Below are 27,702 nucleotides of genomic sequence, written 5' to 3'. Positions count from 1 at the left end.
ATAGAAGATTGCACTAATGTTAACATTATATCGCCTGTCATTTATGTTAACCCGCCCCGCTTCGCTGCGGTCACCCCAACCCGCCCCGCTTCGCTGCGGTCATCCCGGAACGCAATAAACTTTGTTACTTAGATAATTTTTACTTTTTCGCTTTCAAGTGATTTATAGCGCCTGTCAGTTATGTTAACCCGCCGAGTCACAGGGTCATGCGGGTTGCATATAAATACGTTTATTTTTATACCTATGATGAACTAATAACAAAGGATTTGTACGTATGGACACCTGAATGGTCAATTATCTCAAGACACTGGTAATTGAAAATTAAAGTGATATGATAAAAAACAATTAGGGTCCACATCCTAACAACCCCCCAAAAATGAAAGAAATCGGTTCAGCCGTATTAGCGTGATGAGCGGACAAAGGATTTTTTGTACGTATGGACACCTGATTGGTCAATTATCTCAAGACACTGTTAATTGAAAATTAAAGTGATATGATAAAAACCATCTAGGGTCCAAATCCTAACAACCCCCCAAAAATGAAAGAAATCGGTTCAGCCGTATTAGCGTGATGAGCGGACAAAGGATTTTGTGCGTTCTCTTTTATATATATAGATTATATCAGGCCTATATGTTAATTGCTTTCGGGATCCTATGGTACAATTTGTACCATATGCACTTTTCATGGTACATTGCGTTATTTCTCTTCTATTTGAGCTTTTTCGTCCGGGTTTTTTTTTTTTTTTCAAATCCAGAGGCCTTGGATAAGACATTACGTATGGTTTCAGACCGTCCTGGGTCCAGACATAGGAGGTGATGACGTCATAAGTCAAAAATTTCTCTTCTCATTTTCTAAGCCTATGTTCAATAGTTTTTGCCGGGCTTATTTTTCTACGTAGAAGATTGAAATTTTGCACAAACATTCAGTTCACCAAGTAATATTTACTAGATTTTTTGTTCCGATGTCAGTGCTAAAATAGGGGGGAATCAGAGGGGCAAAGGGGTAAAAAAAAGGGATTTTTTACGACCAAAATCCCGTTTTTGGCCATTTTCCCGCCTTACATACATGATAGGACCACGTGAGTCATACCGTCTGAAAGGCAGTTCCATTCTGAAGAGAATGACGGTCGAATTATTATTCTAGGGTAATTAGGGACGTCTCAGGGATTTTTTGAAAAATATACTTCTATATAGGGAAGTATGGGACATTGTATGTATATATATATTTTTGGCGGGCTTATTTTTGAACGTAGAAGATTGAAATTTTGCACAAACATTCAGTCCACTAAGTAGTATTTACCAGATTTTTTGTTCCGATGTCAGTGTTAAAACAGGGAGTGAACCAGAGGGGAAAATGGTTAAAAAAGGAATTAGGGCCGCCTCAGTGAATTTTTATCCAAATATACTTCTGTATAGGGTAAATGTGGGGCAAAGTAGGGAAATTTTTTCTGGCGGGCCTATTTTTTCACGTAGAAGATTGAAATTTTGTACAAACATTCAGTCCACCGAGTAGTATTTACCAGAAGTTTTTTTCGATTTCTGCGTAAAAACAGGGGGGTCCAGAGGGGCAAAAGTTGAAAAACGGAAAATTTTGCCCCCCAAAATCCTTTTTTCAGGAATTTCCCGCCTTAGATACATTATGGAGACATGTAAATGGTACCGCCTGAAAGACAGTTCTATTCTGAATAGAATGATTGGCGGATTATAGTCCTAGGGTAATTATGGATGTCTCAGGAATTTTTTTTCCTGAGATCATAGTGTTTTATGGTATTTTGGGGCATTGTGGGAATTTTTGCTAAAAATTCTCCCGCCCTTACTATTCAAGATAGAAACTTGAAATTTGGCACACACATTCAGTACACCAAGTACTATTTATCAGATTTTTTTAGATGGCTACGATCACACAGGGGGGGTCCGGGGGGGGCCAAAGTTCGAGAAAAAAAATTTTCCCTCCGAAATTTTCACTTTGATATTTCTTCCCGCTTCTGGTATATGGTATGAGCATGCAAGTAGTATCATTTGAAAGCCAGCTCTATTCTGAAGAGAATGAGGTATGAACCATGATCCTAGGATAAATAGTGACGATACAGTAGCTGCTTGATTGAAAGTCTAAAAAATAGCCCAAAAAGCCAGGATCCGGAAAGGGAACACCACTCCACGATGCAATTTTATCATTGCAATTTTTTGAGGAATTTACTTGGTTCTGGGCTTAACAAAATACCGTCAATGTATTAACAAAAGATTGCTGAATAACTTTGGTTTTGTTCAATTTAGCCATTTGGGTAAATAAATAAAAAAGAAAACTCTGTAGAAAAAACTAAGTAAATAAGTAAAAAAAAAACAGCCAGTTCTCCCGTGTTTGAGATCAATGTTGTAACGAAGTTGATGCATAATATTGAAAAATAGTTTAACTTTACCAACAATTATTTGTTCCAATGAACTTCAAAATCAGAATCCTTTATTAGCCTGATTTTTTAAATCAATTCAAAAAATATGTTAAGTTTTGGCTATTTACTTCTATTTCTAGATATTTTTTTATTTTTTTTCTCTCGACCGTGCGCCCCCTGGGAGCTTGCGCCCATAGGCCCGGGCCTACCGGGCCTTTTGGGAAATCCGGCCCTGGACTGATGTGAAATGTGGCAATTGAAACGTAACAGTAAGAAATGTGACAGTATTACAATTACTTTGATAAAGTATCCTGTTCCCTCCAAATACTATATTAACGATTCCCCTATAACACATTTTGCCAGCCATAATGATCTTGGTGTAATCTTTGATTCGAAACTCTCGTTCTCTGACCATATCTCCTCAATAGTTAAGAAATCAATGCGTATGCTGGGGCTTCTTAACCGATTCACTGAACTACGTACTGTGGCATCATTAACAACATTCTATAAAACTCTGATAGAACACAAAAATCGAATACTGCTCCCCATATGGGCCATGGCCGCACCTACACATCTCTCTAGACTAGAGTCTGTTCTCAATTTCTTTATTGTAATAGTACGTTTTCGTGTTACCCCACTTCGAATATTACCTAAGGAGGAAAGTTTGAAATATCTTAATATTCAGACGCCGGGAGTACGCAGAAGTAAATCTGATCTGAATTTTCTTCATAAGATAGTTAATGGGAACCTAAAATCAAAAACCCTAATTCAACAACTATCATTAAGTGTCCCTTCCCGCAAAGCGCGGCATACCCAACTATTCCATCTTGCACGCCCTAGATTGACAATTATACAGAGGTCTCTTTTTCACCGAGTACTGAACTATTATAATAATCTAACTAGTGCGATGGACATTTTTTCGAGCTACCCGGTGTTTGAAAGAGCAATAAAACGCGTGCTGGCCAAATAATATTACTTGTACACTCTTTGTTGATATTATTGAAGTTACTGTTGTTTATTTTTATTGTTTCTTTACCCCTTTTCTTTTTTCCTGCTTGTTAACATTTCCCTGTGTAAAATGGCACAATTACGCTGTATCTGAGAATTTGTTCAATAAATAAAGATAGGCAGTTATACATTTTAATAAACTTTAAGTTGTTCTTAAATATGACATAAGAAATTTATATTGAGAAGAGCACAATGATGAAATAATGATCTCGTCTCAAAGGTTCGATATAAAAGACTCGTAAATCATTAAAGTAGTAGCAAATTGACTATACATATATGTGATATTATAAGACTTATACTTTCGGAAGTAAGTTAATTTTCTATATAAAATGTCTCTAGAATACCTACTAATACTTATTTGATGATTTGTGTACAGCTATCAGTACATTGTCTTGTACGTAAATCAATAAACTCAGTCAAGGGATATTCACAAAAAGGAAAATTTTATGTGAAATTTTCTCATTTCCTGAAATGTACATAAGTTACCTACGTTCAATACGTATGCTTGACGTACATACGACAATACACTCCATATAGAATTGCAGCATGCAACCACAGGATCTCCGTATGTTTCTCAGTTGCTGGAAGTATATTTCCTACACATGACAGTATATTCCATACGGAAGTGCAGTATGCAACAACTGGTTTGCCCCCTGTTTCACACGTCAGACACGTATGTCACATACGGACGTGCAGTATGTAACCACACGATTTCCGTGTCTTTCTATATTGATTTCTATCCCTACCTACGTCAGATGTTACATACAGCATTACGGCATGCAATAATTGCATTGCCGCTTATTTCACACGTCAGACACATATGTTCCATACAGACTTGCAGTATGCAACAGGGTTTAAATATATATCACATACAGGTTTAAATATATATCACAAGAGATGTTTCCTAAAGACATCTCTTTTCGCTGGATGGTGCCTCCTACGATTGGCCACTAGATCAGGAACTTATCATATTTACTTTTTTCAGATTCATGGTATTTTCTCTTTCTGTGCATGGAAATATTATTAATTCCCAGCTTGCTTAATACATTTATTAAAATTTTCTTTCCACCATAGATTCTAATTGACCTGCTACGTGCGCTTGCGGATGGATATAGTGTGTTTACTTTGATTTTAATTTCTTATAGGATGCATAATAGTGTTCATGTAAATAATAGGCCATACTTCTGTTTCTCTGCCATGTATTCTTAATGTTTTAAAATACTTTTACTAGCAAACAATATACGTTACTAAACAATGTGTACCGGTCTCATTAAAAGAGGCAAATGTTCCTAAGTCTATAAAGACTGAAATTAAATGTTGGTTTTTGTGTAAGTTTGTTGCTCCGTTGAGCAGCGAGGCTGTATGAGACGTCAACCTACAGCTTAACGTGGGATTCGAAGCACATGAAATCCCATCGGGAATAGAATTCGGGTCTCTCAGCCAAAAGTGCGTACGCTATCAACATAGCTACAAGCAGCTCAGGAATTAAATATAAAGAAATGATTCTTCCAATAATAGGTTAAATTACCACAGTTTGATAAAAATGTATTTCACTTTATTTTCAATAACATGATGTGATACAATGTAAGACAACATTGTATCGTATTTTCAAGGTATAAATGTACTCAAATAATTTTACAGCTGACGTTGCATCCAGGCCAAATATGTAGAACAAGTTACACGAAAATTATACAAAGACTTGTAAAAGATAACCGATAAATTGTATCCCAAAATATTTCAAATAAACCACATCAAATTTTAATTGATACGGTATTTGTAGCTCTTAAGTGTTTTAATTATTATTATTATAAAATTTCAGTAAAGAATATTTTCGTTCTAGGACTACTGTTTTACATCAAGGTAAGAAAATACATCTTTAAAAAATCTTCCATGAAAGTAAAGACGGATAATATTGTATTTGTACAACATTGTTAAATTCACAAAATGCTTATTACTCTGCAGATAAGATACATATTGTCACTGCAAGTCTCTCGCTTTTCAGGAACTATTTTTTTTAAAGATTTTAATATATTTTTATCACACACAAAAAGAAATAATACAATTGTTGAACATGTATATTCCCTGAAATATTTGCATTCATGAAGCACCATTTTTTGTTGCTTAGGAAACTGAATGCAATTTCCAAGTACGAGGTGGTTTCTGTTTTATTTACAAAGTCTTTCAAAATCCGTTTGGATCCTGTGTTTTTTTTATCAGTGACCGACAGTGTTGCCAAATGCATAACACATGTTTACTTTTCAGGTTCAACTGGAAGTGATCTGATCAGCTCAATAGCCCTTATAATTGCTGGATGGATATGTGAACCTTGAGGTTGGAATCCATATTCATCGGCGATATAGGAGACTTGAACTGGAGTACCTTCTGGATCCGTGTAAGAATATGAACCTTCAGCTACTTGGATTTCGTTATCCTCTTGTCCCAAGTTTTTGACGTAGCCTGATTCTTGTGCCTGGATCCCATTGCCAGTTTCATAGCTGCAAAAAGGAAAAAAATACATACTAAGAATTGCTATAAGATGAACACATATTAAATTATTTTTATCTTTCTTTGAAATTATTATAAGATTCATTAATGAAGGCATGAATGATTTACGAGTAACGAAGCTCATTTTTAGTACGATTTTAAAAATAATGAACACACAAATGGCAGTATCGGTGCAGTATTATAATTTACTGTGAAAAGAATCAGCATCTAGCGTATTTGTCACACTCAACAAGGTACGTCACTCGGGGCTACATAAAAAAAGTGCAATTTCACTTATATCTGAGAGTGTCCCCTGTCCACTCTAGCAAAATTCCAAATTAAGTCTGTTGCTCTCAACAATCGGAAGAGAGAGAGAGAGAGAGAATGATACTAAACAAGATGATAGCTTCGACTAGAGACGGTGGCAGCCATTCTGGTGCACTCTAAGGTTAAGGTAGAAACTCACTTGATGTAAATCTTCTGGGAAATGTTTATCGGACCAACGACGTTAGCCGATGATATCCACCATGTCATTCTGTCATGAGGACGTGAGCTTCTTTTGTCTACTTGTAGACATCCTGAACAAAACATTTATTTATACTGCAAAGTATGTGTTTGATTTGCAGCACAAGATTATTTTCACCTCTTATTTTGCTATATTTGTATGTTCTTACCTTTATAAAAAAAGAATACTTTGTCATTTAGTTAAAGAATATGAAGTAGAATATAGTATAATGCATTTAATATTTGTAACTTAACATTTCTGTGAGAGCTAGCACATTAATTATTATTTCCTTTAAAATCTGGAGCTAAATCGGACATGAATGTTAAAAAGAAATGAAGGTTGGTTTATTTAATCTTGAATAAACAAAGGAGACATCATTATAGTCACCAATCGCTTAATAAGAGCCAGTCTACAGTAAAAGGGTGAGATACACGTACAATACTACGAGGGATGAATCAACTCGGAAAAACTGCAATTTGGAAGGTAAACCAAATTAGCTCCAGATTGGAGAGGAAATAATAATGTCATAGTGCGAGAGATTATGCAACTCGGTAAAACTGCAATTTCAAACTTAGCAGAAAGAAATCTCCTAAGATACTAATTACAGTGAAATTCCAAATATTCAGATTAATGAGGTTTTGACGTAATCCGGACATGCAGGAATCCTGGAGAAATCATCAAATGTTGAAATTAAAAAACGAAAATCTAAAATCTCTTGTTTAATAAAACAGTAAGCCTAATGTGTATAAATAATCTCTTACACTACAAGGAATGGATAAAATGTAAACAATAGCAACATTGTTATATTTGGTACCTGGCCTTATGCACAGAAGAATACCTGTTACATTTCATCAACGTAATCAGCCTCCATCCGTATGACCTTTTGCTATACGTGTCAAAGGCATCGTACACTGTCAGCGCGTCAATCTTTGTCGATATCCCACACGGACCGCCCACAAGTTTCTGAAAACATTGTTGTACAATGCGCTCAAGTGTCACTTCAATCTTGATTCAATCTTGATTACGTTGTTCGTAAGAGAGCACGGTGGTTCAGTAGTAGAGTGCTTACTGCGTGCACTCCCTTGTTTGATCTCCGGCCAAGTAACTTTGTTGTGGACAACATCGTGTTCGTGGCTTTTCTTGGGATTCTCCCGTTTCTTCCTACTTTCTCATTCAACCAATTCTTCACTAGCCTTAATCATCGTCTCCCTTAGCCTAAAGAATATAATCGTGGGACGTTAAATTGAAACACTTTAGTATATTGTTCGTCGTTCTGAAACATATTGTTATATGCTTCCACTTTCCTCCACTATTTTATGGCACTGTTACTTTTGACTGAATAACACACAGACATTACCACTCATCACACTTCATTGTTTCACATTTCCTTCATTGTGTCACATCACCTACGGAACTCTTGTAGTACTGAGATAAAACCCTCTGATGTAAGAACAATGTCTCCACTAATATACTATATATGGAATATAAAAATATTTGACGGCTAACTTCTCCTAGACGGGGAGACCAATTTTGATTACTTTTGCTAAGTGAATGGACCATAGTATACCTTAACTTTTTATGACGTATTCGGCATGGGGATGATAGAGGGTGAGGAAAGAACTGGTTGGGGAAAGAACTGTTTCAAAATTATCTAAAGTGGCCGATGTTAGTGTACAATCTATAGTTTTGGGGGTCGCTGAGATGAATAGTGACACATCCCAATGCCGTTTAAGTCCAAATTCATCCTTCATCGGCATAATGAGTCAGGGGAAGGATGCAAAAGAATGGCATTAGGGGTTTTTCTTATTACACTTTCGTTAAAATGAGTATCATATGAGGGGAACGGATTCAAATACTTTCTCATAAACCTAATTTTCCCGTGCGAAGAAGGGACATTTCAGCTTGTATAATACAACTATATTCATTTTAACGTTGGTAAAATTTGGATTTTAAGAAAATTATATTTTTGCAAACCAATACAAACAGTTTGCATTTCAATTTTTTAAAAGTGCATTTTTTAATATTTTTATTTCCTCATACTAATCCGGATATTTGGGGATCCAAATGACTGAATTTCGGATTATTGGAGTTCTACTATATTTCGTTTTATACTATTTTCTGAGATTCACACTTTCGTATACAACACAACCTCTGACATTTTATGCTTTTTTAATTTTTAATAATACCAAAGTGAAGAAAAGTGTAAATCCACTAATTACCACTTAGACTAACTGCAAATATCGATCAGATTCATACTATCTTTGCTATATTCAATATCTTACACTAAAATACAAATGCTGAGCAAAGCAACGTTTTATTATAAAATAAAAAAATAATAAATATGACAGTTTCGGATATCTAATAGATCCTTCTTCAGACACTATCAAATTCTGTCTGTCACATTTATTATTTTATTATTATATAATAAAACGTTGCTTTGCTCAGCTATTGTATTTTAGTGTAAGTTATGCAAATATCGCTTGCTTCCATAAGCGCTTGGTTTTTTGAAACTCTGTAGTGGTGCTCTAATTCACAGTATTCAATCGAGAAATCTGAGGATTGTATGGCATAGGGTCTTGCTCCCGAAAATTATCAAAAATTGACCCTTCTGAATATGCAGTTCTAAATATTTTTTGAATGAAATTGGAGTTTTTTTCGTGTTTTTTCTTTTCTCTTTTTTGTTTTTAGTAATGAAATTTTTTAGCTGAAAATTCATTCATTTTGTTATTTAAAAAGTAATACTCGCCTTGACGAGAAAAAGAAAATGCACTGAATAAGATTTAGCCACTTTTGATTCACAGCATCACAATTCCGGAATTTTACATGATTTCATACCTGGTAAAGTCTTCACCCAAACTTTAACCGTATATCTCCTTCTCCGCTCTAGACAAAAATAAAATCAGATCCTACTATTAAGAAATAGAGAGAATGATTAGAATTTATTTTTTCATTCTGTTTTCTTCTCTTTTTTAAAATTATTTTCCACCTCTTTTGTGTGTGGGGTAAGGCAACGACACAATCATTTTGGAGGGGTGCTCCAGCAACGGAACAAACTCGGAGTCGAGGCCCCTGCAAGCTTCAAAGTTTTAATTTTACTAATAGATGACAGGAAGAGAGGTAAACGTTTTCAGAGGCTGCAAAAGGAAGTGTGATTATATTTCTCCTTAAAGAGTTATTGCATGTGTATACTTTTTTATGCAGTTTAATCAATATACATGAAGAACTGATATAATATTATCATTAACAACATTTTTAAAATGAAATAAGTTGCACCTTTTTGAATAATTTGTTTTTGTCTATATTTGGAATCATACATTCACTCCATTGCAACTAACAGGTAATTGCACGTAATACAGTATGTTTAGTCCAGAAGCACATAAAAAACACAAAATGTACAGGAGAAATGAATGATGCAAATACTTAGACATAACATAACGTAACCAAATCTAACCTAACCTAACATAAACTAACCTAAGCTAACCCGAACTAACCTAAACTAACCTAATATTGGTAGAAATAAGCGAAATTCTATCATTTTTTGGAAAATTATGCGGGACCCCTACACTAATATAACATAAACTAAACTAACCTAACCTGCCCTAAACTAACCGAATATGAACAGAAATTACCAAAATTGTAACATTTTTTAGAGAAAAGAGAGCTGGACCCCTTCTGCTAAGCATAGACCAATTGGACTGTAATACCTGTAATACCAGGGAAGCAAGAAAGTTCGTGCGCTTTTATACTATGGAAGAAAACTGTCAATTACAGGGTTTTAACGGTTTGTTTATTCGGCAAAATAGCCTCCATTTGCTTCTACAACCTTCTCCCAGCGCTCAACAAGCTTGTAAATGCCAGTTTTGTAGAATATTTGTTCCCGAGACTCGGAAAACTCAGCAACTGCATTTTTGACGTCTTGTTCAGTCTTGAACTGCCTGCCACGCATAAAGTTGTCTATGGCCAAGAATAAATGGCAATCCGAAGGGGCGACATCTGGGGAGTAGGGAGGATGAGATACAAGCTCCCAACCAAGTTCTGAGATTACTTCCAGCGCCTGTTTGGCGGTGTGAGGGCGCGCGTTGTCCTGGTTGTGATGAGTACACATCTTTGGCAATTGTCTTACCACGTTCCAAGAATTCGTAGTGCACGATACCGTTCGTAGTCCACCAAACACAGAGCAAAACCTTGTGTTGATGGATGTTCGGTTTTGCAGTCAAAAGCTTCGGATCATTCGGTGATAGTCAATGGTATGACAGTTTTTTATTGTCATACATGACCCATTTCTCGTCACAAGTTATTATACGGTCCAAAATTGACAGATTTTGTGTCTCGTCAACAAAAATGAACAGATATTCAGTCTTAGAACTTGGCTCATAGCGGTCAGCTCGTGAGAGACCCACTGACCCAGTTTTCAGGTCGTCCCCAACTGATGCAGACTTACCCGAATAATTTTCCTGCTTACCTCGAATCGGTGAGCAAGTTCCTCGCGTGTTTGACTGGAATAATCTTCAATAGAGGCCTTCAGGTGGTCCATATCCACTGATTTAGGCCTCCCAGAGCGAGGCTTATCTTGAAAGGTCTCGTCACCAGTTGAAAAGGTCTGGAACCATTTTTGTGCTGTACATTTACTTATTACACCCTCTCCGAGCGCAACACATATTTTTCTAGATGCTTCTGCACCATTTATCCCCAATTTAAACTCGTAAAGCAAACAAGCTCTAAAAACTTCATTTGACACTGACATGATCACGAGCAATTTTTACACACTACACTGACAAATGCGTTGTTATATTCACCGTGGCTGATGCGTCAATGAATAAGCTTTCCCAAACAGTCAAAACTTTCATGCTACGGGGACAGATGTCGCCGCAGCAGCCAAATGGAAGCGGGAGTGGTTCAAAAGCGCACGAACTTTCTTGCTTCCCTGGTATTTCTTGTGAATAAACAGTAGCGTAGTATAGTTGTCTCTTTATACATACTAAAAGCGAACTGAAAGTAGTTCTACTATCAGTAGAGATACCTTCAGTCTGTTATCTTAGTGAAGCGTGAGTCTTTACTGTGGATGAAGTCAAAGGAAATGTACAAATGTAATCTATACTGGAGAAAGTGTCACGGGAAAATGGCTGAACCATTTGAAATAAATATTTGGATATACAGAAGTTATGAACTACCTCAAACTGGACTATTATCAAATTACTGGGATTAAAATGTAGCGGGCTGGGGTTAATTTTTTTTTGGGGGAAAAATTGAGTATTACACAAGCACATATAGTTACGAAGAAAGAACTCGGTATATGAAATCCTAATTAAAAGTTACGAGTTACAAGCCCCAATATTTTACATTTTAGCGCTTTCGAGAAAAACTGCCCGTTTTTTCATGCAGGCACGTTTATTTTACGTGTTTAGCTTCTATTACTCCGATGAACGCCGCTAGCTGCTGGTTTTTTTTCCTTGTTGTACAGGGTGCGGCACGTAAAACCGGCCCGTCGTAATATTCTGGTATATTGTGTTTTTGGCAACACTTAAATAATCTACCTTCCTACCAAGAGATGGCGTGTCGAGGTCGGGTCGACTTACGTGACCTGCAGCAGTCACGTGCAGCCGCAGCCAGTGAAACTTGTCGAAACCAGTTGAGAAAAAGGCCTCGTTGTGTTAAGCCGGGTGAGTGTCAGTGTGTGATAATGCCGTATTCGATACCCGAGCGTGTTGCCATTGTTGAAGGGTTCATTCTCACTGGATCTTTTGTGAAAACAAAGAATTTGTTTCGGGAGAAATTTCCAGGACGTTCTGTGCCAGCAAAAAGCACCATTCAGGAATTGATTGAAAAATGGCGGCGTACAGGATCGGTTCAAAATGCTCCCAGGAACAGACGACCATCTGTCTGCACACCTGAATTAAAGATGCAGGTGGAGGAGATAATGACAAGAAGTTCTCGAAAGTCAACCAGGAGATTGAGTCAACAGGTTCATGTTACTTTCAGCAGGACGGTGCAACATGCCACACATCAGCTGCATCATTATCCCTTGTGCATGAGATGTTTACACCAGAGAGGACAATCAGCAAAGGCTTGTGGCCTCCTCGGTCACCAGACTTGTCCACGTGTGACTTTTACTTATGGGGACTGTTAAAGGGAAGAGTATACGAAACAAATCCACACACAATTGAAGAACTCAAGACCAGGATCCAGGATGTCACCAATAGCATTACAACACAAGAACTGACAAGGGTATATATGAATCTCCTCAATCGTGCTCACATGTGTGTTGAAGTGGGCGGAGGACACCTTCAGCACCTGCTGTGAAGGCTGCTGTGAAGGTGAGTAGTCATATTCAATACATTACATTTCATTTATGTGTTGTAGTTAATCATATTCAATACATTACATTTCATTTTATGTGTTCACTTTACGGGCCGGTTTTACGTACCGCACCCTGTACTTCTGAAATATAGGCCTACAACTTTTTTTTTTCTCGAAATCACTAAATTTTAACATTATATCGTTGTTCGGCAGGGTGCTTCAATTGTTGGGAAATGCTTCTTAAAGCGACCAGTTAAAAGGTACAGCCAACATTGACAATTGACTAGCGTACCGCAGTGTTGATGGATCTTACGTTTTACGAATAAGTTTTAGGATTTTCCGGTTGGGCCTACACATTACGCGATTTTTCGCTGTAAAACGATATCTTTTTTAAAAATAAATAAAACAAATGAAATTCCTGGATACTTAAAATATTTGTATAAGTTAAGTCGAAAATTAATTAGAAGAACTTATTTTTTATTAAACATTAACTAACGATGCAACTTAATTTTCAGAGAGAAAATGGAATAGGGTGCGTTTTCATCTCCTATCTAATCCACAGCTAAATATTATGTTATGATTTCGTTTAAGAATCTTACCCTTCGTCTCAACACTATTTTTATTATATCACAGTTTTCATCAATTGTAATATACTGATATCAAAAGGAGAAGCTATTGTGAACTAGTAGAGGCAGAACTCCAAGTAGATCTGATTTTCCGCAAGAATTTTTTTTAATGTATAGGAAGGGATGTGGGATTTTTGAAAGATGTAAAAAATTTACATTAAAATACAGTACAATTGAAAAAAGTAGTAAGAATAATGTAATATACTCAATTGGTTAGATTTCAGTTTCAGTTTACCTATAGCTTAACGTGGGATGCGAACCATATCAGCTAACACCGATGCTATATGAGACGATGGCGTACAGCTTAACATGGAATCCAAACCACATTATCTGTCACCGGGGTTACATGAGACAAGGACTTAACGTGGAATCCGAACTATATTATCTCCCACCGATGCTACATGAGAAGACGAAGACCTACAACCTAACTCTTAACTTTTCGTATATTTAAGTGTCCGCACACAGTGGCGGATCCAGCCCTGGGCCAAGGGGCCAAGGTGCTCCCAGCTTTTTGAAAGACAAAAGTAATTTAATGTATTATTTAGGGTCGTTTAGGGAGATCTCGACACTTTTAAGGTCTGGCAAAGCTAATTATCGTACACACACGCCAGAAGAAAATTTAGTACGTGGGAAATTAGTGTCAGTTCTTAGTGACAAGTTGCATATGCATAGAATTAATTTTGCCTGTTACAAAGGAAGCAGAAGCCTCTAAAATAGCTATGGTACATAAAGCTTTATTTAAGAAAAAAATATTCATGTTATAAGTTTCAGTAATTCAAAAATAAGGTATAGCGGTAATATATGTTGATGAAAGGAGGCAAAGAATTGGTATTATGATAGAGACAAGTACTTCTTTTGTTATAAGGAAAGTCATCAGACAAAAGGACTACCGTCTGGTTCATCTTAGTTAATACATCATACGTTAAGGTTGCATAACAAACACGCTTTCTCAGCTTCTAGGTCATTTAGTCCGGTATAAGCCTAATGGTAAAGTACCTTTGGTGTTAGATTAACACAGTACACGTGTTAAAGATCCTGATGTATTAAAGAAAACCTCTAATGTTTCCACTACACAGTACTCAAAATTGTCAATTCTTAACGTATCTTGAAAAACAGTTTGAAAAACAATCTCAATTTATCTTATGGCAACTTTGTTCGTAGGACCCCTGGCAAAATGTTGTGAAAGAAGACTATGAGAAAGTCAGTTTCAGTTGGAAGAAATCAATCTCTGTTGGATTCTTTGCATATCGATTCCGAAAATGATTGTGTTAAATTGTGATTTTCGATTGTTGATTATTACGCGTAATGAAATATTAAAAGCTATATGTTGCAAAACAGGTTGAAAACAAAGTTTGTTATTGACGAGCTTCCATTGTTTTAATGTTATTGTACTTCAACTCAGGTTGTAATGAATCGCAGCAAAGTTTGCAATAAGTCATATGTAGATAGTAGAAACCTTACATCTAGTATTTCACTGCGTTTTAGGTTTTTTTCTGAAAGACAATGTTTTCAAAGATGTGAAGAATTTCATTGTTTATATAGTGTCGACATCTCCCATAGTAAGTATCGAGTTCTCCCGCAAGACTTCCAAACACCACTTATCCACACAATTCCGTTTATGTGATCTTGCATTTGCAATTACTGCATTCACGGTGAAGATTTTGTGTTTTATAGCAAAGGCAAGAATTATGGTCATTATAGCTTTTGCAGAATGAAATGAAAAAACTTTCAGAGTAGTATCGAGTTGTTTCTTAACGTGTTGAAATGTCCCTAAATGACCCTATATATATTTTTGAAAGTTAACATTCCTTTTTCTGACAACTTTGATAGTTCCACTTGACTACCTTGTGCTCTGAACGCTCTTAACTACATTTGAGGTAGTATTATTTTCTCTCATATGCTTTTGGATAATTCAATAAACTATATTTTATTTTTTTTAAATCGACCTTCAAGAAATAAGGTATACCTAGGTAGCATAGTAAATACGTATAAAAGAAACAGTATTCTGTTTCATGAAATGAAATGAAATCTTTGAGTTTTACGTCCTACGCTTATGCCGGCTAGGCTAAAGAAGAAGATGATGATGAATGAATGAAAATGGTGGAATGAAGAATGGAAGGAAACGGGAGAACCCCGAGAACTCACGCACATGGTGTTTGTCCACCACAAAGTTCACTTGGCGCGAGCTGGGATCGAACCAGGGCCCCCAAGCACCGGAGGTGAACGCTCTACCACTGAGCCACCGCGGGTCCGTAGTGTTATGTTTCAGTGAAGTATCTTCCTGTCTTGTTACAGAAGAAACACATTTTCGTAGAGCTGACGACATATCCTTTGTTTAACTTGTTCATGTGATATCAAAGATACTTTACTGTTTTTCGTCCAGTATGATTCTAAATTCAGGCAAATCAAAGTGTTAACTAACACCATCTTTCTATTAATCTAAGAATAATAAGGACCGAAATATAGGATATGGATTCTTTCCCAACATCATTCGTGATAAAGTTAAATCTTAAACTGCTAATTATGCGAAGTTTAGAGATTCCGCTCTTCCAGGCTACAGATATTATCAGTCCATATTCAACTTCTATATGCTTCTAGAAGTTAAGAAAGATTTAAAAGAGATTTACCTCTCTGTAGAAATATTGTAAATAACATTGGATTTAGTGATATTCCCTTGAATGATCTTAAGGATAGACATCTGTTTTCTGTTGTTAGAGTAAGAGAAATAAGTTATCAGTGACATAAAGAGCATTAACATTTATTTCATTCTGTTGGTTTCGAACCCACTTAGCACATTATTCGGGTTACCATACGTCAGCATTTATAGGGATTGGTTACTTTGACATGATAATAATCGCTACCATAATGAATCGTGTTGGCTTGTTTTTTCCATTCCTTCCATATGAACACTTCCGGTCCTATCTGCTGACCTTTGATATGTAAGTGTTTTGTGAACATGTAACAATGGCGGATCCAAGGGGGCAATCCCCCCCACAAGATGGGGCAACTTTCTTATTTTATATATAAATAATACCCATCCCAGAGTTTGGAGCTCTTAAAAGTAGCTCGAACTAGCAGTATTACGAACTAACGCCCCTCCCCAGAAGTCCGTCCTGGATCCGCCCCTGACATGTAACCATATATAAATAGTTAAATCTAGGGATACTGTGTATCAGTGGCGTATTTAGGGGGGTGGCTTCCGGGCTTAAGCCCCCCCCCCCGAAATCTTACTTAGTATAATAAAGTAAATGAAATATCTTGCAGAATTTTCACATTTCCAGGCAAAGCTCCCCCCCGTAAGTTAGCAAAGTCCCTCCCGAAACAAAATCGTAAATACGCCACTGCTGTGTATACATTCTCTAATTATTGTGATTATAATAAGATTTCAGCATATCTCAGGTAAGGAGGACAGTACATTCTAAAGTGAATGTTTACACAAGAAGTTAGTTTGGTTGAAGTGCATCAACATTATGGTATTTTCGGAATATGATAACTTTACATATTAATCTGTTATTCTAATTCGACCTTATAATATATGTATCTATTCCAACCTAAGTATATTACAGGAAGATGATTGTGATGGAGGATTAGTTTCGTGTCTTTTTTTTTAGCAGTAAGGCTATATAAGAAGTGGACCTACAGTTCAATGTAAACTACAGATACGACGTTAATGCGTTTGTTAATATAACAAGTATAAGCAGTGGCGTATTTACGATTTTGTTTCGGGAGGGGCTTTGCTAACTTTCGGGGGGGGGGCTTTGCCTGAAAATGTGAAAGTTCTGCAAGATATCTCATATACTTTACAATAGTAAGTAAGATTTCGGGGGGGGGGGCTTAATACGACAGTGAGTATAAGTATCATATCTACACCATGTGAAGGGGTTTGATCTTACAGGTATGCAACCAATCAAGCATATAGGTACAATTTGGTTGCATACCAAAAGGGGGTTATTTAGATATATATACGATTCATGAGAAATCGACATTTGAATGTCCATATGTTGGGATCAAGTGAACCATCTGCACGAAGTAACTTGAATCGTAACTTTTGACTCTTTATACCATGGCCAAAAATGATGGCAATCCATTTAGTATAATTGAGTTTTTTTTTCCTCAAACATAATACATATTACACATATAAAGGAGACCTGGTTGGTAGACCAAACTTCTTAATAAATTAGAACCTTTAATATGTCTATGAATCGTCATTCGGTATTGCTGCAGTAACAAGAGTGCAAGAAACTTCATAAAGCCAAGATATGTGTAACGAAAGATGTTTCCAGTTTATGTTAAATCGAAGCTCATAATCCATACTAGACATCTTAACTCCTACTCCCTCTTAAACCGAAGGCCCCGTCTTATATAACCTCGATGCTGACAATGGAGGCTGAACTTAATCTAGAGTTTAATGTTTCGAAAGAACCTGTTCTTTATGGAAAAAGAAGAGGGTTTATTATGTGATTTCCATACCATATACGGTATACACATAGTGCTGTAGAGTAAGGGTAGATACCTTAGCTATCTTATAATTACAAATCTAGAATTAAACGACGATATTGTTTTCTGGTTTCTCAATATGTAGCAATCAGACGATTCTAATTGGATATCATGCTCTTCAAGAATCTAGGATCAGAGAATTCATCTTATCTACTGAACTTGCGTATCGGGTAAATTTAGCAACCTAATGCTTTTTTGTACCCTCTTTCACAAGCAGAGGAATTTCCAAGAGAAACACGTTGGGAAAAAGGAGATGGTAAGATGATTGAGATGAATTGAAAGTAGCACGCGTTGGCAGTGTACGCGTCATCATGGACCAACAAATAGAAAACCTGTAAAGCTATGGAGTACACTATCAATGAACTTCTTTAGCTGTCAGTACTGCACTTCTCAATGCTAAGTTTCCTGCTTTGCCTACTCCTTGTTCTCTACGTGTAGTTTGCTGAGAAGGTGAACATCAAATTATAACGACGAGTTGTTGGTTGACCAACGTATACTACATTGGCTACTTAAACTACGTTGTTCCAACATATTTTTCAACTTGATTTTTTTTTTTTTTTTTTTTTTTTTTTTTTTTTTTTTTTTTTTTTTTGCAATTATCAATTCTCAACCATGCTAAACATTAACCTACGGAAGGTAGGGTTATCAACTGACCGGTATTTTTGTCGGTCGCGACTATATATTTCAAGGCTTAAAAGTAGAATTATTGTTCATGTCTTTTCAGGATTATGAGCGGATGCCAGTAATTTAATTTTTCAGAGGTGACAACAGGCCTATCAAATATGCTAAAGAAGTGCTCAAATTGACTATTTTGTACAATTTACATCCTGAAAAGAATAACTACTGCAATGGCTACTTCTGATTGTACAGTGTTAATAAGAATTTGACGAAATACGGAGGTAACATTTAAGGCAGTATGTACAGGCAGTTCACAGATGTATGGAACACATATATCATTAAGATAGTGTGCGATTAATTAATTAGAGCTCTTTATATTTTTACAATTACTGAAATTTTTCACTTCCACTTACCTATAACTGTAGCTACCATCACCGTTCACCTGGCTTTCCATTTTGGTTATTGGAATTGGAGGTTCATTTGATTGTTGCTGTGGAGCTGGTTTAGCTTGGACAGATAATACTAGAGCAAAAGAGAGCACTACGATCTGCAAAGAGTTAAGGGGGAAAAAAAGTTATTTTCAAAATGTGATTCAAAGTAAAAATTAAACATAAAATGTATTTTAATTCATATTTATATACACAATTACACTCACAACATTCTTACTAGTATTTTAAGCTTTAGTATCTATTCAATGTGATGGAAGTTTTCTTGTTCCTAGTTTTTACAGACATAGGAAAACAGGGTTAACGAAGTAGTTTTTAAATCGTTTCTACTAGGCCCTACTTCTTCAGAAAAGATTGATTTGCAAAGTTCCAGTCTTTTCATGTAACTTTTCCCAATGAGGAGCAGTCAAAATGTGTCCCCGGCTCTTTATTACCACAATATAAGTACGTATTTACTTAATCACCTTCAAAGCAGTGACGGATATAGCCCGGGGCCGGGGGGCTAGGTCCCCCAGATTTTTGAGTGACAAAAATAATTAAAGCTATTATTTATATATTTTTGAAACTTTATAGTAAACTTATGATATACCTGTCATAGTCTGGGTTCTGGCCGCCCCCTTTCCAGTTTTTACCTTCTACACCCGCCACTGCTTCAAAGTAGGTACCTTCCTCCATAGCTCCTGCCATTGCTGAAAACACTGAGGAAACTCCTGTTTTGGTATCTTCTTTGGTAACAACATATGCGTATAATGTACACGTATATGCATAATACGTGTACATATATTATACTTATATGTATGTTTATAATGTAAATGTATATTGTGAAGTTACCCATAGTTATGTGTACTTCTATCATAATTTGTTAAATTTAATCATCATAATTTAATCAGTTTATTTTCATTCTACAAGTTAATTTTATTAAAATTATTGTAATCTTCAGTTCAATCAAGACAAAACTCTTATTCATCTTGTACATTTTTAGACAGTTTAAGTAAGCATGTATTTGTTTTATTGTCATTACAAAAGCTACCAATAAACGTCAGACTAGATTCTCTTGCTATCTGAAATATATTCCTTTCCAGCTAGACTAGTACAATCTCGTTCATTGATAGCAAGAGTCATTGTTTTCTGATGAAACAAAACCATGAAGGACACGATCACAAGGGGTATTCGTCATGAAGATTTGGTAGGTGCAAAATCGTCCAAAGGAGCACACCACACTATTGGAGACAGTCCAGCTTCATATCTTTTGAGATACATTCTGCGGGTTCATCACCGCAGACGTAGTTTGGAAGAACACCTGATTTGTTAAAGAGAGATGAGAATGACATTCATCATATATTAGATTGAACGCCCCTAGCAGTTTGACAAGATTTGGTTCCAGATGTCAACTAGCTCTATTTCTCCAGTTTCGATCCAGAGAGTAGAAGACGCCGGAGAGATACATTCGTTATTCCAGACAACAAGAACGACGCCAGTCACCCAGGAATTATTCAGGCTAGTGCTCATCCTTTATTCTCATAACCTTATTCTTTTCACCTCACCTTTGAAACTAGTCACTTTTTACAAAATTGAGACATTTGAATTTTACGTATTTACATTCAAACTTAACTTCTTTGCAGTTAAGTTCCGTGTAGGACATCAGTTTTCATTCCCCATATTTTACATCCCTAAGTTTAGCGTTTAGTAATCATATTCTGAGCTATTAACTGATATTCCCACCACAGCACAAATTGTATGCATGTAACAATGTATGTGTGCATATGTATGTATGTATGTAACAATATTAATGTATAATGTACAGTACGTAGTATACTCGAAGTTGTAGACTCTTCGTGTGCCACCCGGGTAGTACACTATATTTATTTATAGAGATTAATTGATGTCCTGCGAAAAAAAAATGTTGAGAGGTTGTTGTCTTAAGCAAAGATGAGGCACTCTGGCTCTTTTGATAATTTTTTGTTTGTTTGTTTGGGGACATGCAAACTGGATGCTTATGAAACAGATAGTTTGAGCTATTGTAATTGGTAGGTTGGTACGATTGAAGTATCTGCTTTGAAGTTTGGTAGGAAACTCAACTCAAAAACACAGCACAGGTATAGAGTAAGGTCACGTGTCTAACGTCGCAAACTCTGTACACTTCCAGTAAATAGGTTGGGATACCCATAGAGTTAAAAGAAGAGTGTGTTGTTGAACAGTCGAACAGCGTCGTATGAATGTTACCATGGAGAAAACTTTTTCTTTTCTTTACTAATTCAAGGCGTGGTATTCTGCACAAGAAAACGCAATAAACATTAACGATGCATTTGTGCCAGGAATGGCAAATAAACTCGCCGTTCTCCGTTATTTAAAAATATATATATATATAATTCCAGTGACAGTAAGCCCTGAACAACATCATTGTCGGATGAACTCCTTAGGAACATCGTGAAAGTAGACCTTCTGTAAACGTGTTCGTGACATCCAGACGAATTAGACATACACCATACCAATATCATTCCATGGCACAGTGCAGTTGGTAAAGTAAATACATAGGGTTGATGGGTGTTACATGAGTTAGCATCCGCCGAAAAGAATCGACGTCTAGAGGTGTGCAATTCTATGATTGTAAAGAAGAAGTGACAAAATTAAGTTACATTTATCAGAGCGTGACTTTAGATGAAGAATACATACTCTACGCTAATCATAAATGGGCTGGGCAGTGATTAGTTCTTATCAAATTTCAGAACGGTTTCCAAAATCCATATATTGTTGCTGGTATGATGATCTAGGATGACAATGATCCATCATTTCTTTCGCATCAAAGGAAAAATCAATGCAGATTATTACAGTGTTGAGTTCCATGAAATGCACAGCAACTATGCCCGCAAGTATCCAGAAATATTCAAAGGCCGTAGTGCCATCACGTTTCACGACAATGCACATTCAAAGGTGTCTCAAAGAACGTTGCAAACTCTTCATGAGTTTCAGTATGTAATCCTTCCTCAGCCACTGTATTCCCCTGCAGTCTCTCCCACCAACCACCATATCTTCCGGCATCTCGAGAAGTTCTTGGGAGGAAAGTACTTCCTTAATAATCGGGCGATGCAATGTTGCGGTTAGGACTTTTGGAATTGACGTAATCCTTTCCAGTTTCAGTGCACTTAGAAGTGCTACTTTTTTCTTTTTTTCCGTCACGAAAAGTAATGTATGCTTGTTATTCATCTAGAGCTGCGATAGTATGGTGGAAAACGTGTGTACCTGCCAACTGGGTAGCAGGGATTGGATTCCCAGTGGGGACGGAAATTTTCTTGTCCCAATGCAGATCTGAAATTAACCCAAATAGGTATTGAAGTAATCTGGAAAAGTAAAGGAGTGTGTCACTGATATATCACCTATATGATTGTCTAAATAAAGAAAAATGTGTACCCGCACGCTGCTCTTGAGTCTAAATGTCCTGAAAGGAGCCCAAGTTTACTAAAGAGTAATTACTGTGGTTTGACTTTCCTACATTAAAAGTTTTGCCACCTATTTTACACCACCATTTCCTCCTTCAGTTTCTCTGTATTGATTATACTCGTTTTTATGTTTATGAAATGTTAATTTCCCGATATTTACGGAATGTCACGTAGATTTCTACTGTAAAAGCTAGATGAATTCACAGAGATATATATACGTATTAGAATCGGTCATGCCAACAAAATTAACCATTGCTTTCTGCTTCTGACAGACATGATCAGTAGGATACCAATGGAATGCCACTATATTTACTTCGCGAAAAAAATGCTAATTTTCTAGATTCGTTGTTGTATTTAGATCTACCCTCTGTTGAGTAGATATCTTAAAAGATAACAATAGAGTCAGGAGGCCAGTTCTTGTTCAACTACTATAAGTCAATTAACAGCAGTTCAAAACATCAAAGTACACTACATTATTAACCCAATAATGAGTATTATCCCATTCAACACTTTTGGATAGAGAAATGGACTCACATGCACCAAAATGATCAGCCATAAAAATATACATTATTGAGTCCTTCCTCATTTCCTGAAATGTATACTTTCCTCTGATATATATACATTTAAAGGTCCCTTGAAAAGTATAAAAGCATGTAATATTAGATATAAAATAAATTGAATTATGTTTCTAAGCAAAGAATCTAACAAACAAATATTAATACGAGAGTAACAAGCAGTAATTTCAAGATGTGTAAAAATTTCCTTTATATATTTAGCCTGTTTGTACGTCCATCTAGAAGACTAAATGATCTTTAGAAACTAATTGATAAAATCATAATCATTGAAATCAAGTTCGTTTATTGAGACAATATTTAAAACGGATCAACCACTTTCGATTTTCCCGTTGATTTTCAGAGAGTATATACTATAATAAGTAGCGATCAGTGGTTCTCTATATCATCAATTGAGTGCTGCAAGAAAATGTTTGATATAGTCTAATCTCTCTACTAAAACCGGAAGTGATCGAAATCTGCTACCTATTCCGGTTTCAATATTAACAGAAAAAATGTTCCTAGTTGTTAAAATTTGATCATGAGTAAGTCCTATAAAAGTTTCAACCAACATCTATCGTATAGGAACATGAAAGTCCCAGCCAAGAAAAATTAGATCGTAACAAAGGACAAAACAATTTTCAAGATGCTAACTTTTCCCTACTTCGTACCCTTTAATAAAAGAATCTTTTTGATACCTGGAGGCCATTTTGCAACAAAACAAAACTTAACTTTGGATGGTATCGTAAGTTATTTATCAAAAGTTCCTATCGTTGTTGATGCCATCATAATTACACCATTCCATTTCTGGCGTCTTATATAAGAAAATCTCAGCAATAAATAAATAAAAAAAGAAAAGAAATTTATCATGTCAAACTTTATGACGACGATATAAAATCATTTCGTATGATGAAACGGAAAGTTGTATTTTGCGCTTAACTAACCAGGGAAAAATCATTTAAAAGGATGACTTTACATAATATTAAATGACTAAGGGAATTACTCTAGGCGTAATTTGTGTAAACATATTATGTTACGTCGTGATTTTTAAAACAACGAATGAAGGTTTTTCTAAATTTTTTATTTAGCTATTTTTGGATATTCCGCGAAAGAAAAAAATGTTTGTCACGCGAAATGACAGATGTAATATATTTACTAATATTTTGTTATATTTTTGTCTTCTTGATAATTGTGTCATAGTGACTCAATATTCTTCATATTACTTCCTCAAATCAGCAGATGCTCCCTAGTGGCTAAGCGTACACTCCTTTGGCATGATAATTCCGAGTTCGATTCCCGACGGGAGCTTATGTGGTTCGAATCTCACGTGAAGTTTAGGTCCCCGTTTCATATAGCCTCGCTGCTGAAAGGAACGCTAAACTAAAAAAAAAAAATAACAAATCAAATCAAATCTGCAGAAGTTAGGGAGGGGAATTCCATTATTGACATCGTAAAATTGACACATTTCATTAAGGTAAAATGTTTACAAATGTTTCTTATAACTCGTCATATATAGTGTAAGATATATATGTGATACAAAACACAGGCTAAGAAAAATAGATTCCTCATTCTTAAAATTTTTCGGATAAATGTTTCGAACAATAAATTAATAACTTGTGTATAGTTTTCTTTGAGATATAATTATTTAAGGCTTACTAAGGAAATCCGTAGTCAATGGGATACGAATTTACAAGTACCTAACTAAAATTAATATATATATATATATATACGAGCAGTGGCGTATTTAGGGGGTGGCTCGGGCTCAAGCCCCCAACCCCGAAAGAAATTTGTTATATGCAAAACTTCATTAAAATTCGTCGCACCTGAAAGGAAAAATATATGTACTTATTCACATGTTGTGCATAGCTCCCTTCAAAAATATTCTAAATACGCCACTGTACAGGAGATAGACAGTTTTAGTAACATAGACAATTTGTTGAGAGAGACTTTTCCAGCATAACTATGGAACGTCTGGAGCAATTTTAATCAAACTTGATAGACATACGACTTTCAGTCTGGAAAAATTACTGTGCGAGTAAGGCACTCCAAAAGGGTGTGAGATGGAAGGAATGGCGTGTAAGAATAGTGAAAAACTATTAATATTAGTGTGTAGTCCATAGTTTTCTGGGCCTCTGAAATGAATAGTGACGCTAACATCAATGGCATTTAAGCCCAAATTTATCCTCATGGGCACAGGGTGGGAAGGGTTGCGGAAAAATGAAGTGCATTTATGTGGAGTTTTCGGAATCGGGAAACGTATGGCCCATTTGAAATTACTTTTGGAAGCTAATTAGTATAATTAAAAATTCAAGTTAGGTTTCTAAATCATATCAATTTGATTACAGGCGTATCCTGATAGGTAGGTTTTTCAGTATTTATGCGAAAAGTAGAATATCTTCTGTATTTTTATTAAAATGAATCTTTTTAGGCAGAAGGAGATTCAAAATTTCCCCACAAACCTATTCCCCGTGCGAAGAACGTATATTTCGGCTAGTACATATAATATAATATATATATATATATATATATATATATATATATATATATATATATATATATATATATATATATATATATCAGAGGAGGTACGCTTGTATAATTTGATGGCGAGTTTCAAAAGTGGGCGGCGGTGATCCTTCGATATATCTGTAACTTCAGGTTGGCTGAATTTAGACATTCTTTGAAAACATAATACCAATTAAGATTCACAAGATACGCACAATATTTTGTGTATTGTTACAGGCAAATAATGTAAACATTTATGGGAAATGTATTTTGTTTTATTCTCTTTATTAAATTTTTCTTTCGGGGAGGATGATGCCATAAACGTGAGGGTGCACCAGCACCATGCACTTGCTCGGTTATCTATGGGCCAATTCATTAAGTCAGTGACATAATTTCAGGTTTAGCAAGATTATTCACCGAAAAATGATTTCACTTTCTTAATTAGTATAGTAGTAAACAATTTATTAAAAAACATGTGTTTCTCAAACTCAGGGTCAGTACACGCAGAGTTAATATGATATAATAGTTTGAAATTATCATTAACTCTTAAAATTTAATTTTAAAATATTTTAATTAACTTTTCAGAGTTGTGCGTATTTCTTGAAAGAAAAGTAAAGGATAACTCCCTTACGCATTAATGCACTGCTAAAATATTTTCTTTGGCGAACGAAGGGGAAAAAAATCATGATTAAACAAAAATCGTGACCTCCCACACTGGATTCAGTTATTTTCTCATCGTTAGGTTATGTCATGCAAAGAAAGTTACGAGATGAAGAACTGAAAAATGACAGTCTTTACATCTTGTGCTGAAAATCAATTAAGTGAGACTTACATTGAAATGCAATTCAACAGACATTTTGTATAAGCTTTTCTTCATTTGATCTCACCAATCTTTTGTGCTTCTAACCTACCATTATTTACTTAAGCATTTACTTAGCGTGTAAAAGTGATTTCCAACATTTGTAGGTTTGTAGGCTCTTGTTCTTTTTATCATTTTTTTAAAGCTTACCTCTCTTTTCTTCTTTAGAGGTTAGGAGTGAATTTTCTGTCTGCACGCTTTAAATGTTAGAAAGCGTAAAATCGAGACCCAAACCAAACCCACTCTGTTAAAGAATGAAACTCTTTCATTATAATTGAGGTTACTCCCATCTCGTTGACCCCAACATAAAATGGTTGCTACCAAAGGATGATGAACAAAGAATACGAAGAGTCATCTTCTGGGATATTTCTAAAGTTACATAATAACAGCAGAGCCACCTATCTCCTCCCCAAAAAATTTTGATGTCTGACGGTGAAATTCTTTTGAGGAAAGTGAATGCTGTCTGTATATTCGCTTTCTTCAATATATATACACATATAACCATCTTCCTTATGTATCATACGATAATAGTGTAACATCTTACTTTAATCTTTGTACAAGATGGTTGATGTTCGTGGGAAATGACTTTTAGAAAACACTTATCTTGAAAATGTCTTGCAATAAATGTTTTTTTTTTCAGAGAATGTTTGATTTCTTTAGTTAAATCAAGGAGGCACAGTAAACAAAGACGGTTATTTTCAAGCGAAAGGCAAAGTAGACCAAGCCCACAATAAGCAGTGGGGCACGGTGGCTCAGTGGCTTACTTCTTGTGTGTGGGGTTCCTGATTCGATCTCCGGCCAAATAAGTTTGTGGTGGACAACATCGTGTTCGTGAGTTTTCTCTGGGTTACTCCCGTCTCTTCCCACATTTCATTCCACTCAATTATTCCATCATCATTCACTTGCATTAATCATCGACTGTCTTAGCCTAAAGAGTATAATTGTGGGACGTTAAACTGAAAGCTTTAGATTTTCCACTATAAGCAACAAGTAGACAATGAAGCTTAAAGTTCATTCCCATACAGGGGAGCATCCACCCACAAGGAAAGACTCCCTGATCAGGATTATCCTGCCCCCAATCATCGTACGTCGGCATACATTTGTACACTTTCTTAATACCTACAACTTAACTTGTTTATTATAGAAATAATAGATGTAGCATAAAAAGTTTGGCTTACACTTCAGCTGTACTCCCTTATAAAGTGTAGAAGAATGCAATAATGCGGGTTCGGTATTAAACAGACGTAGTGTCTTGTTATATTGGATAAACTCCCAAAGTTTGGAGCCCTACTCAACAAAAATTTCTGGGTACGCGCCTCTTCCCATATAACAATTAGGCTTAACTGCATCTGAGATACCTCTATCTTCTTCGTTATTTAGCCCATTAAATACTTTTATCAGAACTCATTTCACTCTTTCCTTTGAAAAGGGCAGCAAATCTAATTGTTTTATTTTACTGATTTCGTTTTCAAATTCATTTCAA

General features: G+C 35.8%; 1 protein-coding gene across 1 annotated transcript in view; it reads right to left on the bottom strand.

The window, feature by feature from the left end:
• Positions 1-4,927: 4,927 nt before the first annotated feature.
• The window catches only part of LOC145686550 (endocuticle structural glycoprotein SgAbd-8-like), a 36,594-nt gene continuing 13,819 nt past the window's right edge, over positions 4,928-27,702 (bottom strand). The window contains exons 2-3 of the mRNA XM_081759987.1: positions 18,835-18,968; positions 4,928-5,889 (exon numbers count right to left, since the gene is read on the bottom strand). Of these exons, the coding sequence (XP_081616113.1) occupies positions 5,646-5,889; positions 18,835-18,968 (378 nt within the window). The 3' untranslated portion in view covers positions 4,928-5,645. The remainder of the gene's footprint in view (positions 5,890-18,834; positions 18,969-27,702) is intronic.

The sequence above is a fragment of the Thermobia domestica genome, chromosome 5, assembly GCF_964235325.1.
Source record: "Thermobia domestica chromosome 5, izTheDome1.hap1.1, whole genome shotgun sequence".
In the NCBI taxonomy this organism is placed as follows: Eukaryota; Metazoa; Arthropoda; class Insecta; order Zygentoma; family Lepismatidae; genus Thermobia; species Thermobia domestica.
Note: the sequence above shows the minus strand (reverse complement) of the source record. Positions and strands in the feature narration are given on the sequence as shown.